The sequence below is a fragment of the Rhododendron vialii genome, chromosome 7a (assembly GCF_030253575.1).
Source record: "Rhododendron vialii isolate Sample 1 chromosome 7a, ASM3025357v1".
Classification (NCBI taxonomy): domain Eukaryota; kingdom Viridiplantae; phylum Streptophyta; class Magnoliopsida; order Ericales; family Ericaceae; genus Rhododendron; species Rhododendron vialii.
Genome location: NC_080563.1, coordinates 3,219,806 through 3,235,852, shown reverse-complemented (window position 1 = coordinate 3,235,852; position 16,047 = coordinate 3,219,806). Strand labels below are relative to the sequence as shown.

The window sequence follows — 16,047 nt, the reverse complement described above, 5'->3', positions numbered from 1 at the left end:
AACCTGGACCTCAATTTTAGGCTCGTTTCATAAATGAGCCGAACATGAACGCAACAGTATTCGGCTTGATTAGGCTCGCGAACCTGAAGTATATGTGTATCATGGGGATTTTATAAAGTTATATAGTAAAAATTTTAAAACTTGTACAAGTCTAAACGTTTACAATTACTAGAAATTTACTTATGTATATGTTTTATCTTTTTATATGTATATGAACATATTTATGTACATAATGAAAATTTTATTTGCAGTTTTAGACCTGTATAAGAACATACAAATATGATATTATTGAATCGTTAAGGCTTGTAAACAAGCTCGAGTTCGACCCAAACCTGGGCAAGCTCGGTTCGAGTTTGGCTCGTCATAATTTTTATTGAGTTCGGCTTGAGCTCGAGTTCGCTAAAAAACTTAACGAACGAATCTGAGTATTCTAATATTCGGCTCGATTTGGCTCGTTTACAGCCCTACTCATGGGAGAAGTCAGTAGCTAATTAGTTAATTCTTTCAAATTTGGCGTCTTTTGGAGGTTACCCAAATCGGGGCTGGAGTAGATCCCTACATTGCAAGAAAGTTGTAGAAAAATGAACCACATACTATTAGGAAAAGAAACTTTTGGTAAAAGTCACATAAATCAGACGTCAGAGATGCTATGCGCACAGACCCAATAATGCACAGATTAGGTCTGTGCGCATGTTTAAGTCCAGAGTTCTGCTAACAGCAGAGACAATTCGCAGAGAATCACGCAAAGACAAACGCGTTTGGCTTTATTTCGGGTCCCAAAAAAATTTAGAAAAATATCCATAAATTTTTGAATATTATTTTATGGGGCCCTATAAAAAATCAGCTCCAGTGGATATCAGTAAATATTATTTTTTGATTCGTAGGGGCGAAACTGCACAGTTCACCCTTACGAATCAAAAAGTAATACTTACCGATATCCACTGGAGCTGATTTTTTACAGGGCCTCATAAAATAATATTCAAAAATTTATGGATATTTTTCTAGATTTTTTTGGGACCCGAAATGAGGCCAAACGCGTTTGTCTCTGCATGATTCTCTACGAATTGTATCTGCTCATAGTTTTTTTGTTAAATCTATAACTACAAATATATAGTACTAGTTATACACGCATACGAAGAAGTGCCAAAAATTTGACAGCTAGCCTGCCTATTCTGGTTTGGCGAATATGCAATGTATAAAGACAAAAGTTGGAAAAGTTGGAAAACACAATGGAAATCTCTCTGAAGGTGGCAATAATTGGGGCCGGGGTATCAGGCCTAGTCACAGCCCGTGAGCTACTCAGAGAAGGCCACCGAGTCGTGGTCTATGAAAAATCAAACCAACCTGGTGGAACATGGGTCTACGATCCGCGTGTCGAGTCCGATCCATTGGGCCTCGACCCGAAACGGGAGATCGTCGACAGCAGCCTCTACTCCTCTCTCCGAACCAACTTGCCCAGACACCTCATGGGTCTCTCGGACTACTCGTTTACCGATCGGGTTTACGGGGATCCGAGGAATTTCCCCGGACACGAGGAGGTGCTCAAGTTCGTGAAGGATTTCGCGAGGGAATTCGGACTCACTGAGTTGATCCGGTTCGAGACCGAAGTCGTCCGAGTTGAGAGGTTCGACTCGGGGGATGATGATGAGTGGGTTGTTGAGTCGAGAACGAGTGGGGCGAGTGGCGAGGAGGAGTTTCAGGCTGTGGTGGTTTGTACTGGACATTACGCTGAGACAGTAGTTGCAAATCTTCCAGGTACAATCCCTCGATCACAAAATCTGGGCTAATGGCAGCCTGTTTTCTTTTGGTTTTCCTTTTTTCAAATTTTTGCATTTTAATTTTCTTTACTAGCAAACTCAAAACGAAATCAAGGCCAAAACTTATGCAGATGTGGGAAGATAATGTTATGTTTGGTTCCTTTTTGAAAAAATTTTGGGTTTGGTTTCTTGGGTAATGATCGGAGAGAAATTAGGCTAATGATTGGAAATAAGGGTAATGAGTAGAAAGAGATAGAGAAAAAAATGAGAATAATAATTGGAGAGATAAGAGAAAAATGAAAATAATGATTGAAAGTAGGGGAAATGAATGTTTTTTGAGTTGAATTTTTTTTTTTTGAAGTTGGAATCCAAACAAGGGATTAACATTGTCATCAGAGACGGATCTAGGAGAGGGCTATTGGGGTCAAGGCGCCCCGTTGTTTCATGATTTTTTTGGGGGGACAATTTGTCATCAAGGATACTAGTGGTGAGCCCGTTCTATGCACGGGAATTTGTTCCAAGAACTGGCCATGTTTGTTTTAGGATTTTGGATTTTGGGTAATGAGTGAGAGAGATAGAGAAAAAAATGAGAGTAATAATTGATAAAAAAAAATTTATGGGGACCATGCACAGGGAGAAAGTCCGAAGTCCAAAATCCCGAAATGAACATGGTTTGTATCCTTAAAAAAATTTCTCGCGAAACTCTTGCCATTGAGTTGGCTGTTGGCACGTTATATTCTCATCGGATTCTTTCGTTCTTTTCAAAATAGTCCACCAGCTAGCTCAGCTATTTACTGGTATTAAAATGTTACTCCGCTAGTCTTGATTCGTCTTACAAGTGGTTGGGTGAGTTAAGGACTGGGTGAAATAGGCGTTTGTTGTTGGTGCATGGTGTCTATTTGTGTCCTCCTCCCACCAAAAAACAGAGCAAAGATTGTGGTATGTCAATTAGACCTAGTGTGATGTAGAGCAAAGATTGTTCTTTGTTTACTTATTTGTCTTCTTAGTAGAGCTATCAATTAGACCTAGTGGAGTGCAATTTTATTCACCCTCCTTAAAAGAGGGTGGACATTATCGTCCCTCTTATTGGTTCTTCTTATTGGTTGAAATGGTGTAGGTCTCACCCGTGCAATACACTTTTTGATAAGCATGACACTACTTCATTGTGGGATCCACACCATTTCAACTAATAGGAAGGAGGGTAATGTTCACCCTCTTAAGTGGAGGGTGAACAAAACTCGACTCGACCTAGTGTGATTTTGGGCTTAAGTTCAGTAACTTAAGTGTAATGTAGAACGTGGTATGTATAAAACAAGACATACACCCTCAGTGAGGGTCCCTCACCATCGTCAATAACGCATTCAATAGGAGTCCTATCCTTAATATATTTGTTGGTTACAATGTAAGTTTGCATGACAAAAAAAATGTTGTGTTCTCTGCCGCGTGACCAAGATTGTGTCCCCGTTTTTTGAGAATTGCCATGTTCCATATTTGGTCTGTGTCTGTATTTGTGCTACATAGTGACGCAATTGTTTGGGCATCTGAGGAATATTTAAACATTAACATAATCAGAAGGGCATTCAATCTTTCAATTAATGTTAGCTTTGTGTTTCAAATTGTTTTCCATTCAAGTAGTTTCTTTTGCTTCCATTTTTCCATCCATGCAGGAATAGAGCAATGGCCTGGAAAGCAACTGCATAGCCACAATTATCGTGTTCCCGACCCCTTTCAAAATCAAGTAGGTTTACATTTTTCACCATTTTCCTTGTTTTCTTCCCCTTTAATTTTTAAAATTTTTCATTTTTGAAGGTTGTAGTGATAATTGGAAGTGGACCTAGTGCTATTGATATTTCTAGAGAGATTGCAAGTGTTGCCAAACAAGTTCATCTTTCATCCAGATCCCCAAATGTAAAAGTTTCAAATTTCGACAACACATGGCAGCATTCGGAGGTAAGTACGAGGAATTTCCTTCTTACCTATGCTACACAGACTGTTCATCGCCGAATAGGCAAGCCGCATTTGTCATTGTTGAGTGTTCTTCGGTTGTTTTTTATCCCAGGATGTATTACGGAGTTATCAGTGTTTATTTCGGATGCTTTGTCCCTCTTATGTCTTATTGTCATGTATCTCCGTAATTTGATCAACCTCTTGGATCTTCTTATTAAAGACAATGGCAGCGATCTTTTTGTGAAAAGCACATGGCTTATGGTTTTGGTCATAGCTTAACTTCACCTATGTAAAGCACATGGCTTTGATCATTCAATATTTCAATGTCTTGCAGATTTACCATGTCTATGAAGATGGTACAATAGAATTTCAAGACGGATCGAGAGTTTATGCAGATGTAATTATACATTGTACTGGGTACAATATATAATGAAGAACTTCGTTAAATATTCAGCTTAATTTTATTTCTCGAAGCATATGCTTATATCATGATATACGTATTACATTGTACAGGTATAAATACAGTTTTCCATTTCTTAGAACAAACGGGATTGTAGGTATCGACGACAACCGTGTTGGGCCGTTGTACAAGCATGTTTTCCCCCCACAACTCAGTCCTCGGCTCTCTTTCGTGGGAATTCCCTATTGGGTTGGTTGTTGTTTTTGACAATTGTTGTTAATTTGTAAAAACAGAGAGAAACTTGGTACGCCATTTACTGGAGAATGTGATCTTTATATTATTTGTTCAACAGGTTATCATTTTTGCAGCAATAGAGTTGCAATCCAAGTGGGTGGCGCGTGTTTTATCTGGTAAGGCAATTTTACCGTCGGAAAAGGAAATGTTGGTCGACGTTGAGGAACACTACAGGGATACGGCGGACCGGGGTGTTCCCAAGCACCATACCCATAAAGTTCACCCTCATGAGGTTTTGTGTCCTTTCTTGCAGTTGCTTTCATTATCTTAGTTTTCTCTGTCTGCTAGGAAAAATTAATCACGGAATCTTATAGTAGCATAACCACATGGTTGCAATTATAGGATTATTCAAATCGTTTCAAGAATGGTCTGCATATTAAGATCCAGATCTGCGAAATGAAAAACAAATTATAGTTTATCAAAGTGGTGTCGTGATGGGTCCAACGGGACCTCAAACTGAATAACAAATTATAGTTTATCAAAGTGGTGTTGTGACGGGTCCAAAGGCCTAAATACATTGGACAACAACAAAAACAATGTAACACGAGCTAGCTACAAACGCGACTTTATGTTCATACATGTTAACTATGAGGAGTAGTAACATATTCTACTATGTTATTTGCAGTTTGAGTACCTGGACATGATCGCGGATTTGGCAGGGGTTCCACCAGTGGCAGAGCGAATTAAAGAGATTCAAAAGCATTTTTTTGCACTTGTGCTTAGCAGTGGACCAGATACAAAACGATATAGGGATGAATGGGATCCCAACGATATCTAGTGTGCGCAAAAGGCATGCCATCCGTGCCCACAAAAGATTTTCCATTCCTCTCTATTGCTTTACGTTTCATTTGTATTTCTTTCTTCATCTACCCAGAAATAAATTTGATAGTTGGAGGTGGGAATTAGCAAAATAAATCTAAGATTTGGAGGAGTGGGAAGACTATGATATATTGTGGGGGGGAAACTGTAATAATTAACTTGAAGAAGATGAGAAGAAGAAGTAGAAGAATAAGATGAAATATATATGAACTAGTGCTTACCCGTGCCTACGGCACTACCCACCGTGATTGGAATTGATTTGTACCCTGCCGCTAGATTCGAACCATGAGCAAAAGCTAGTGAGGGGCGAGTAGGTCTTGATTGTGGAGAGCTTGAAAGGCGGGTCAATGTCGTCGTGAGTGGTGGAGGACGGTGAAGGAGAAAAGGGCGCATGAGAAGAAGAGAGATGGTCTGGGTGAGGTAGTGTTTGTGTGGGATCAAAGAGAGAAGGAGAACTTTCTGAAGTAGGGTTTCAAATTTGAAAGTGGGTGTAATTTTGATCCGTGGCAATTATGTAATTAAACGAAAGAGGCTGGACAATTTAATAGAAGGGAAATTTCACCTCAACCATTGGATCAATTCAATCTCAACCATTGCAACAACTTGTCTCTACACCATTGTGTTTTATAATAGAGATTTGGCTTTGTTTCAAGTCTTGGTTTGAATGGCAGAAAGCAATCCGCATATTCTAATTATTTTTAATATTTTTAATTGTTCATTTGTTAAAAGACTATGATCGATAATAAATTTGAATTATTAATTATCAAGATGCAACTATTTGCATGATTTGAGTGCAAATAAACTTTTCTTTTTATTATAATAAAATAATATTGGGTATTATTCCCTGATGTTTCTTGAGATGGTGGGTATATGAGTTGACTCTTGGAGAAGGGGCTAGACCCCTTGTGCAATCAGCCAAGGAGAAGAAGCTTGGGGAAAACGAAACCAACCTTGAATTGAACCCATTCTCAAAGTTCATGGCCAACGAAAACAATTTAAATAGGCTGCATCTTATATTCCCTTACTTCCCATCCCACTCATCTCTCTCTCTCTCTCTCTCATCTTGGTCCAATCCTTCGGTAATTCAGATTCAACATCAAAATTCCTGAAATGGGTATTATCGGAAGCACGTTCACGTTTATGTTGGGCACAATCGCTGGAGTCTGTATTGCTCAGAGACTAGAACAACGTGCCCATTACCACAAGACTCATGGACACTGGCCTTGTCATGGCCATGCCCGTATAAGAGCGACACCGCAAAAGCCACCAAACCAGGAGGGCCAAGTCGGCGAGTAATTTCTTTGCTTATGGGGTTATCTATATAATAGCTTAAGAAGTTGACGAATGTACTACTTTTCTGCTGAATTGAAGTTATTAATAAGCTGCGTATGTCTGTCGTAGGGTTGCTCTGTTTTTTTCATGAATTAGTGTGCTTTTGCTATCAATAAAACTGTGTTTTTCCCTGTATTTAGTGTGCTTTTCCAGCTGAATTAAAGTGATTAATAATACTTCTTTAATTCTACCAGTGGTGGTGGAAATAAATGGGATGTGATTATGTATTCGTGAAATAAATTGGGTCTTGCCATGATTGAAAGAAAAAAGACACGGCTTCCTCCTTTTTTTTTTTTGGTCATACGTTAGAAGAATACACCGTATAAAAGTCCCAACCGAAGGAGTCTATCTATGACATATACAGTACAAAGTTTTCGAGGGGTTGCGGCACAACCGTTGAGATAATGTTGGAAAATTGAAATAGAAAAATCAAATTGAATGTTGCACCGATTAGGGATTGGGGTAAAGAGGGGCCATAGGGCAAGCCGAGCTGTTTGGTTGGAGAACAGCTTTGATAGACCAAAGTAATTGAACCGATCAAAGCCGAGCTGTTTGGTTCTATCGAATAAATCGAACCCTTTGATAGGCCAACGTAAATAGAATAGAACAATGTTAATTTTCTGGTGTGTGTTCTTCCTAGATTCAAATTGATTCAAACCTTGCCAATTAAGTTTCCAATCCCTTCATGTTCCTCGGCATACTGCTTTCATTCAACATCTATGTCTGGGCTCACAAACCTCATGCATGGAGTACTTCTTTTCATTGAATTGGTCCTCATTGATCCACCAGTACGCGAAATAGATAGGGTCCATGTCAGAATCTAAATGGGTGCCCCCTTGCTATTGTTATTATACATATGTTGCTCATTTTGCTGGCAATGGGAAGTGGTGCTGTAGAAGAGGTGTTTGCGAAAGATCATTTTGATAGATTTTTAGATTCTAATTTCTAAAAATCAGGTTAGAATATATGTCAATAAATTTCTAAAAACTAATTTCTAGAATCTACAAATTCTGAGAATCTGAAAAGGAAAAAAAAAAGTTTCAAAATTTCAAAGTTGGGTTTGCGTAGATTTTGGAATTCTACAACACAAATTTTCCAAAAACAAACAAAATTCCTATTATCTCGCAGCTGCAAACAAACATGTTTCTCAACTTCTACAAAAATCCGGAATAAAAAATCTGCAGCAGAATTTAGAACTAAAATCTAAAATCTGTATTCACAGCTACGGCAAACATGCCTAATATAACAATTTTCAAGGTTTCAGAAGAATATCATAAAAATATTGGTCAGGGGCTTGTTTTCAGCCCCAGAATATGATTGCCTGCTTTAGGTGGATATACTTTTTTGGGGGGGTAATGAACGGTGCAACTAAGATTTCGAATTATGTATAATAATATACTACCGCTATCCCATGCAACTAGGAAATGAACGGTGCAAGTAAGATTACGAATTATGTGTGATATACTACCTCTATATATGGCCCTTCATCCCATGCAGCTAGCTCCATGGGATCCCAACGATGTCTAGTGTGCGCAAAAGCCATGCCCAGAATGGATTTTCCATTGCTCTTTATTGCTTTACGTTTCATTTGTATTTCCTTGTTAGTTCCTATTCCAAGAATAGCATGCGTTTAAGAATTCGCCTACAGAGAATTCAATTTTATGGTTGGAGGTGTGAATTAGCAAAACAATTCTAAGATAGGGGGGATGGGAAAACGATGTAATATGACGAACCAATATTACATAAAAGTTTGACGAAAAATTAACCGATGCGAAAAAAATATGAATTAGGACAAATAGAAAAGACAAGTACTACAACTTGTAACATTGCGGAAACATGCCTAACTTGAAGAAGAGAAGAAGAATAGGATGTAATATAATACTGTATATTGGTAGGTATGTTTTTTGATATCGGTCGCTTTCTCACAATACATCATATTTAATTCAAACAATAAGTTCTACTACTCCGTGGAACACAATCTTATTAGACTCCAAAAGCTTTAAACCATTCCCTCGTGGGAATCGGATCTTCTCCGGTTCAAGTTTTGAACTAAAGAAAACAGTCCAATTCTAAACAACACATTGAGAAATCTCAAATATTTTCAATTTGCTCGTAAACTTGTCTCACGAAGAATATCAACAATAAATCTAAATCATTGATTGTCATAACGGAAGATTTGGATCTGGACAGTCTCCTCCCATCGGAAACCGATCCAAAATCTCTCTCTAATGCAATCGGACAGGGGACCTGTGGTCCAAATTCATATACCCCCAGAGTCTTGCCCAAAAAAAGTTACTATCCCAGAGGTGCAGTGTTGGCCTTTTTAAGGTTACAAAAAATAATACTACCTCCGTTCCAATTTAATTGTTATTTTTGAAAGTTCGTATTACTTTTCAATTGATTATATCTTGTAATTTATAATGTTTTAGGTGATTTTGAAAACATTGTATTATAGAACAAATCAAAATTTATCAAACAAGATCCACATTAGATATAAAATTCATTACCAATTTAAAGATATAACTAGTTTTTTTTAATCCGGTTAGAATAGAACTGAGATAAGTAAATTGGGACGGAATGAGTAATAATAATACAGCGAGACGCAAACGTTGTCGTTAAAATTGTACGAGCTAAACACAATGGGGAGAGGAGAGGAGAGCCCTGTTTGGAAAACAGAGTCCTGTTGTGAGGGCAGGAGGACAAGACGACTCCTGCGCAGAGAGAAAAGACATGGCTGGGGGGAGGGGAATTGGGAAACCCCCAAATATTAGTACCTGACACGCGGCAGACACCCAGTAAAATACAGTAAATGCCAAGCACCCGTCGTTCGTCACCCTCAGGTGGGTGATACTGTAAATAACTGTATTATACTGTACCAGTAGTGAAATAGTGATGATGCTCGTGCCATGTTTCCATGTTCTGATTAGTTGGCAAAGTTTGAGATTTTGTCTCATTTCCAGTCTTGATTTTACCAGTACTTCAACCAAGATTGAGTTCAATTTTGTTCACCTTTCTTGAAAGAGAGTGGACATTATTACTTTATCTCTTATTAGTTAAAATGGTATAGTTTTCACTCTTCCAATACACTTTTTGATAAATATTAGGGAAAATTTCAAAAAAAAACCCTGAACTTTCTGACAATTCGCAAAAAAACACCTGAACTTTCACTATTAACAAAAAAACACCTAAACTTAGCATTCCGTTAACAATTAGACCCCTGCCGTCCAATTCCGTTAGTTGGTAACGGATGGAGCTAACGGAAGGCGTTAACTTTTTTTTTTTTTTTTACTTTTTACATTCAAAAATTACTTTTAACTCATTCTTTTTTTATTGGTAAATAAATATGCAATAAAGTTCTTTTTTTCTTATTATTTATCGAAAATTACTTTAACCCTATTTTTTATTTTCAAATTTTACCTTTCCCCCCTCTCTCTCTCCCCCTTTTTTTTTTTATTAGAATCGACTCCACACCACCAATTAACCCCACAACCAACTGCCTAAGCCTTAGCCACAATTTCAAAAATTCAAAAGAAAAGGTTTCAAAGAGGAGGTTAAAAGAACTTTTGAATTTCTGAAATTGTGGCTAAGGCTTAGGCGGTTGGTTGTGGGGTTAATTGGTGGTGTAGAGTCGATTCTAATAAGAAAAAAAAGGGGAGAGAGAGAGGGGGGAAAGGTAAAATTTGAAAATAAAAAATAGGGTTAAAGTAATTTTCGATAAATAATAAAAAAAAAAGAACTTTATTGCATATTTATTTATCAATAAAAAAAGAAAGAGTTAAAAGTAATTTTTGAATGTAAAAAATAAAAAAAGAAGAAGTTAACGCCTTCCGTTAGCTCCATCCGTTACGAACTAACGGAATTGGACAGCATGGGTCTAATTGTTAACGGAATGCTAAGTTTAGGTGTTTTTTTGTTAATAGTGAAAGTTCAAGTGTTTTTTTGCGAGTTGTCAGAAAGTTCAGGGTTTTTTTTTGAAATTTTTCCTAAATATTATGCTACTTTGTGGTGGGATCCACATTATTTCAACCAATAGGAAGAAGGATAATGTTCACACTTACTCTTAAGTGGAGGGTGAACAAAACTCAACTCGCCAAGATTTCATCATTCTGCTTCGTACCAGAAAATCGTTTTTCATTAGGCTCCGTTTGTTTCAGCGTAAAATGTTTTTCTGTAAAATACTTTTTTCATTTTCCGGTGTTTGGTTTAACGAAGTAGGAGTAAAATGTTTTACTTGTGAAAGATTTTTCTGTAAGTTGTTTTCCGTTCAAATCCCTGTCCCTCGAGCAAGCCAACCATACCTTATCCCTTGGCAACAAAAATCAGCCAATAATCTCTAGTTCGTTTCCCACTTCTCTCTCTCTCTCTCTCTCTCTCTCTCTCCAATTCTTCTCCCTAGCACCTTTGGATTGAAATTCTCACACAAAAAGAGAAAAAACAAAGAGAAAAGTGACAAAAATAGAGTTTGAAGGTTAATTTACTCTATTATTTGTTCATGTGCCAATCAAATACTGAAAAACAAAAGTTTGAAGTTTATTTTCTAAGAAAATATTTTATATCAAAACAAACGGAGCCTAAGGCAGAAAGACCCAATTTCACTAAAGAACACTCGATACATGAAACATGATGCTATTAAAAGCTAGTTGAGAAATCTTGAAGTGCTAGTATGATTTGTGAAGGGTGATTTACTCACGCTCACAATAATTCGATGAAAACTTGCGAATCGCGGGCCTAGTCTTTTGCATACGATCGTCTACGATTCTACGAATGTCGACGGTACTGCAAATTGTAAAATTGTCATCATCCCACTAATCTTCAGGGCTTTTTATAGGTAGCTAGGCTAGCTACATGTTAGAGTGGAAGCAGGGAAGAATGGGGTGGTGATAGAAATGGTTTGAACAGTATATATATATGCTCCCCGTCCTCATGGTAGGAGTCAATGGTAACGTATTTCCCCTACTGGGGGAACATGTCGGATACTATCTGATGAAAATATCAGAGTGTATTTACCCAAAAACACAGTTCAGAATGAATAAAGCAATGCCAGTTAAATGCTACTCATACCAACCAAATCTATGAAATATAAATGTCTTCTCCGGAGAGATTGGGCCTCGTTTCGGTTCACCTTTTTTTTCTAAAAGTTTATTTTTTTTAATTTTTAAATTCAAATATAATAAAAATAAAAAATAATTTTTTGATTTTTTTTTTTGCACCGTAAAAAAGATCTCAATGAGATCTATCAAACAAGATCCATATTGGTAGAAAAATTATTTACGTGAACACATAATTTTTGAACTTAAAATTATTATTATTTTCAAAAAATACTTTTTCCAGAAACCAGAACATCTTATTCACTACTCTTGGCCCACCAGCTATTTTACTTAAGGGCCCGATTGGATTGGATACAAGGGAAGGGGATGAGTTATGCAAAGGATGAAGAGGTGGGATCCACTCTTATCCTTTGTTTGGGAAGCCTTTGGACAAAGGAGGGGGATGAATTATGGGGGGAATGAGTTATCCCGGCGAAGAGGTCACCTTGTTTAGTTCACATTTTAATCCATCTCATTTTTCTCTCTATACGTTTCTTAATACCTTTTTCTCTCTCCACTCATCGTTAAATCTGAAAAAATTATTCAATGCCTTGAAGTACCGCAACGTGATACTTCGTACTCTTTCGCGATACATTTGTGGGCTTGGATCCTGTCAAGTGTTGTAGGAACCAGTTTGTGGCTATGATTCACCCACCAAATATACTACTAAATCAAGGGCTGGGATGATCCTAGCCCAATTTCTCCTACAAACTTCTGCCATCTACCTCTGCTTCTCTCTCTCTCTCTCAATTTTTTCCTGAGAGTTCATTACATCAAAAATAACTTTCAAAAATGCAAACCAAACAAGTTGTTATTATTTTTAGATGGTCTTCGACCTATCCATAATTAATAAGGGCAAATGAGACCCTCCTCATCTCCCTCCCCATCTTTTTTAACTACAACACAACCTTATCCTGCACTCAATCGAGTCCTAAGTTTCCAAAATTATCATTCTCACTCAACACAATTTAAATACTAGCTAGACTATTTGGTTGGATAAACTATTTGCCTTGACCATCTAATACTATGTTCATTGGGCACACACGTAGACTATTTAATCCCGAAAACTAAATAGTCTCTTTGTAGCATGACTATTTTTGACCATTTCCAACCATGCCCATAATTAGTATACCCAATTATCCCTCCCCACTCCCAAACTTGGATATTAAAAGCAACTTCGAAGGTAAGCAAGTTAATAGATCACCTTTTTCCCTTGCATAATCCACCAAATTTTATTCGCTCATAAAAAAATAATCTCTCATTCTTATCCTTTTCTTAAGCACTTTTCTTATGTTCTCCTCAAAATGAGTCCGGTAGAAAACACTTTACGTAAATCTATAAAAAAACAAAGATGGACCAATAAAAAAGGACTTTGGAGGTTTCTTTTCCTTTTTCAGATTTTTGTTTGGCATATCAATAACTTCATTCTTATTTTCGTTTGACAAAAAAAATAAAAATTAACTTCGTTCTCGAAGTGAGAAGTGGGAAGGACAAGAAAAGCATCACAAGGTTTGGGGCTGCCTGGTCAACAGAATTGCCATGTAAACAAAGCTTGAATTATGAAGGGGACAGACGAAGCACATTTAATGGTGTTGTACAGATAAATTCGAGGATATGAGTAAATCAGTCTGAAAGGAACAATTCCATAATGTGATTAAAAAAAATTACAACAATTTACCTTGGAATAACAAGAAATGGAGGATTTGATTTCAAACACAATGGAAAATTACGACCCATTAATAAGAGGTGTTTCTTTGGAGAGTACAAATTAAGTAGTGGGATATATTCCGCGAGAATAATCACAATGCAAATAATAAATCTGCCATCGCTCCCCCTTACAGCTTTAGGTTTCAACTTTTTCCCTTTTTATGATGATGGGTAGAAGTAGTACTATTTACAAACCAGGAGTATTTCCTACAGTAGAAACAGTTGTGTTTCTTAGCAATGCTTGTAGAGGGATGCCACAGTGGGGGTCCGATCTCCTCCTATGCCGAGCAGTCTGTCAGTGGAGGCTCATCAAGTCAATATAGGGATGATGATTATGGACTGGAAGTCTAGAACTACATACTCTATATAGTTGTTCAAAATCAAAAATTTACTACTACAAAATTACAAATACAGTGAAAATGGATGACAAGTATATTTCCGTTTGACCAAAAATAAAAAGAAAATGGATGGCAAGTAATAATAATAATAATAATAATAACTAATTAATTTGGTTCAAGATAAGTGAAAAGCGAGCTGATTATTGACAGAGGAATTAATTTTTTAACAGATTATATGAAGTGTGTGTAAGCTGGCTCGGATATTCAAAATTATCAAAAAATAAGGAAGCAGTTCCTCTCCGGTAATGGGAGAGGAGATTACTACCCTGTTCTGCCGTTTTCAGGCTTATACCAAGCTCACATTGATGATCGAAATCGTACATTATGTAGATTTTGTCGAGTACTTCAGCCATGCGGAAGTTGGTTTTGATCAGATGTCGTTCGATGATGGCTGATCGAAAGAATTTACCAATACCAATTTGACTAAAGAAGAGTACAACGTGCGAATAGTTTGTAAGATTTACACAAAACATGCTATATTGTTTTTCTAGGTTAGTCTGCCTTATTAACCACGGATAAATTATGGGCCAGTTCAAAAACTGCCCCTTAATTCCTATTAAAGAGTATGATCCATTTTTATTTACTTCAGTGCAAGTCTAAGGGCTTGTTTGATAACCTAAATTCAGCACTTAATACTGAATCAATTAAGTAATAAGTGATTCAGTAGGTTTGATAACAACATTTCATATTACTTAACAAATTAAGTACCACTTAAAATATAGGCTAAAAAGTTGAAAAAAATTAAGTAGCTTTGAGCTACTTAATTCTGGCTGAATTTTTTTGTACTTACATTCAACCGTCACACCACCACCACAACCACTTCCACCAACACCTCCACCACTCCACCACCACTCCTTCTCCACCACATCACCACCACCACCACCACTCCCTCCACTACCACCACCACCACCACATCACCACCACCACTTCCTCCACTACCACCACCACCACCAGCTCCACCACCACCACATCACCACCACCAGCTCCACCACCATCACAACTCCACCACAACCACCACCACTACCATCACTACACCACCACCACCACCACCACTCCTACCACCACCACCACCGCTCCACCACTCCACCACCATCACCACCACCGCCACTTCCCCACCACTACCATCACTACACCACCACCACCACTCCACCACCACCACATCACCACCACCACTCCACCACTACCATCATTACACCACCACACACCACCGCTCCTACCACCACCTCCACCACTCCACCACCGCCACCACTCCACCACCACTACCATCATTACACCACCACCACCACTCCACCACCACCACTACCAGCACTCCTACTACCTCCACCACTCCCCCACCACCACTCCACCACCATTACCAAAAGTATATTGTGACCGTTAGTAAATTAAGATAGAATTGGAACAAAATTAATTCATCATTTTTTTTAATTCAGTACTTAATATATTTATCAAACAGCTTTTCAGCTTAAAAATTTCAGCATTCAGTTTCCAGTACTTAATTTTTCAGCTTTCAGCTTTCAGTTTTCAGTTTTATCAAACAGCCCCTAAGTAAAAAAAGTGAAGGTCTCTCCTTGATAGTGCATTTTTAAATTGAACTAAAGTTCCTAGAAATATGGGCCAATTACTTGGACTGGCCCATAATTTATCCAATAACCACGGCTTGCACCATGGGGAAAACTGGAAAGGGTCTCACTTATGGTTTGAGGCTCGAAGTACTCGTCTACATTTTGAGGTATTTTATAGACGGAGTGATAATGCCACGGCTTTAAATGTTGCTGCCACGACAATAAATGTGATATGCTTTGCTTTGACTGCATGCCCCCTTTCAATTACAATTACTATTTCATCTCCTATAATGAACACCATGACGCGCTCTCTCTCTCTCTCTCTCTCTCTCTCTCTCCACCAATTCCCTTTAGAGTATACAAGCAGCCAATGTAACCATTCCATTTGATTTGGTTCGATTTCGGTTTCTGAAAACTTGCCGATCTTGTCATTTTTCAATCCCTGCGCCAATAAAGGCAGGCAGCTGGTCTTATTGATCTCCAGAGTTAACAACGACGGGATCATAAACTACTAGTACTATCGATCGACACATTCGTCCTTGTTATACGATTACCACCGTGTTATTTTCGTGATAGCTTATTATAAATTGTGAGAGTACGCTACTCAAAAATCGACAAAAGAAATAAGCATTCATCATTTAAGGAGATGGAATGAGGCAAAAATGGGCAATCAATAATGTTTTGCTTATGTTGTGCCATGACAAAAACGCAATTTGGATTTTAACACGACGAGGGAAAAAAAAA

At 37.8% G+C, this 16,047-nt stretch overlaps 1 protein-coding gene and 1 long non-coding RNA gene across 4 annotated transcripts; one reads left to right on the top strand and one right to left on the bottom strand.

Moving 5' to 3' along the window:
* Positions 1-1,139: 1,139 nt before the first annotated feature.
* Positions 1,140-8,237, top strand: LOC131334389 (flavin-containing monooxygenase FMO GS-OX2-like). 3 transcript variants are annotated; one of them, XR_009202155.1, is made up of 8 exons: positions 1,148-1,755; positions 3,425-3,495; positions 3,567-3,707; positions 4,039-4,121; positions 4,218-4,353; positions 4,457-4,630; positions 5,024-5,293; positions 8,221-8,237. XR_009202155.1 is itself a non-coding variant. In XM_058369371.1 (7 exons), the coding sequence occupies exons 1-7, from the start codon at positions 1,230-1,232 to the stop codon at positions 5,174-5,176; spliced, it is 1,284 nt and encodes a 427-aa protein (XP_058225354.1). In that variant the 5' UTR covers positions 1,140-1,229; the 3' UTR covers positions 5,177-6,759. The 3 variants fall into 3 exon arrangements, 2 of the variants coding, with proteins under 2 accessions (XP_058225354.1, XP_058225356.1); XM_058369371.1 differs by lacking the exon at positions 8,221-8,237 and having other exon boundaries at positions 1,140-1,755; positions 5,024-6,759; XM_058369373.1 differs by lacking the exons at positions 4,039-4,121; positions 4,218-4,353; positions 8,221-8,237 and having other exon boundaries at positions 1,146-1,755; positions 5,024-6,759.
* LOC131334391 (uncharacterized) lies at positions 1,196-3,148 on the bottom strand. The gene is made up of 2 exons (XR_009202156.1): positions 3,006-3,148; positions 1,196-2,782 (listed from the first exon to the last, which is right to left on the bottom strand). It is a non-coding gene; the product is annotated as an uncharacterized LOC131334391 (long non-coding RNA).
* Positions 8,238-16,047: the final 7,810 nt, after the last annotated feature.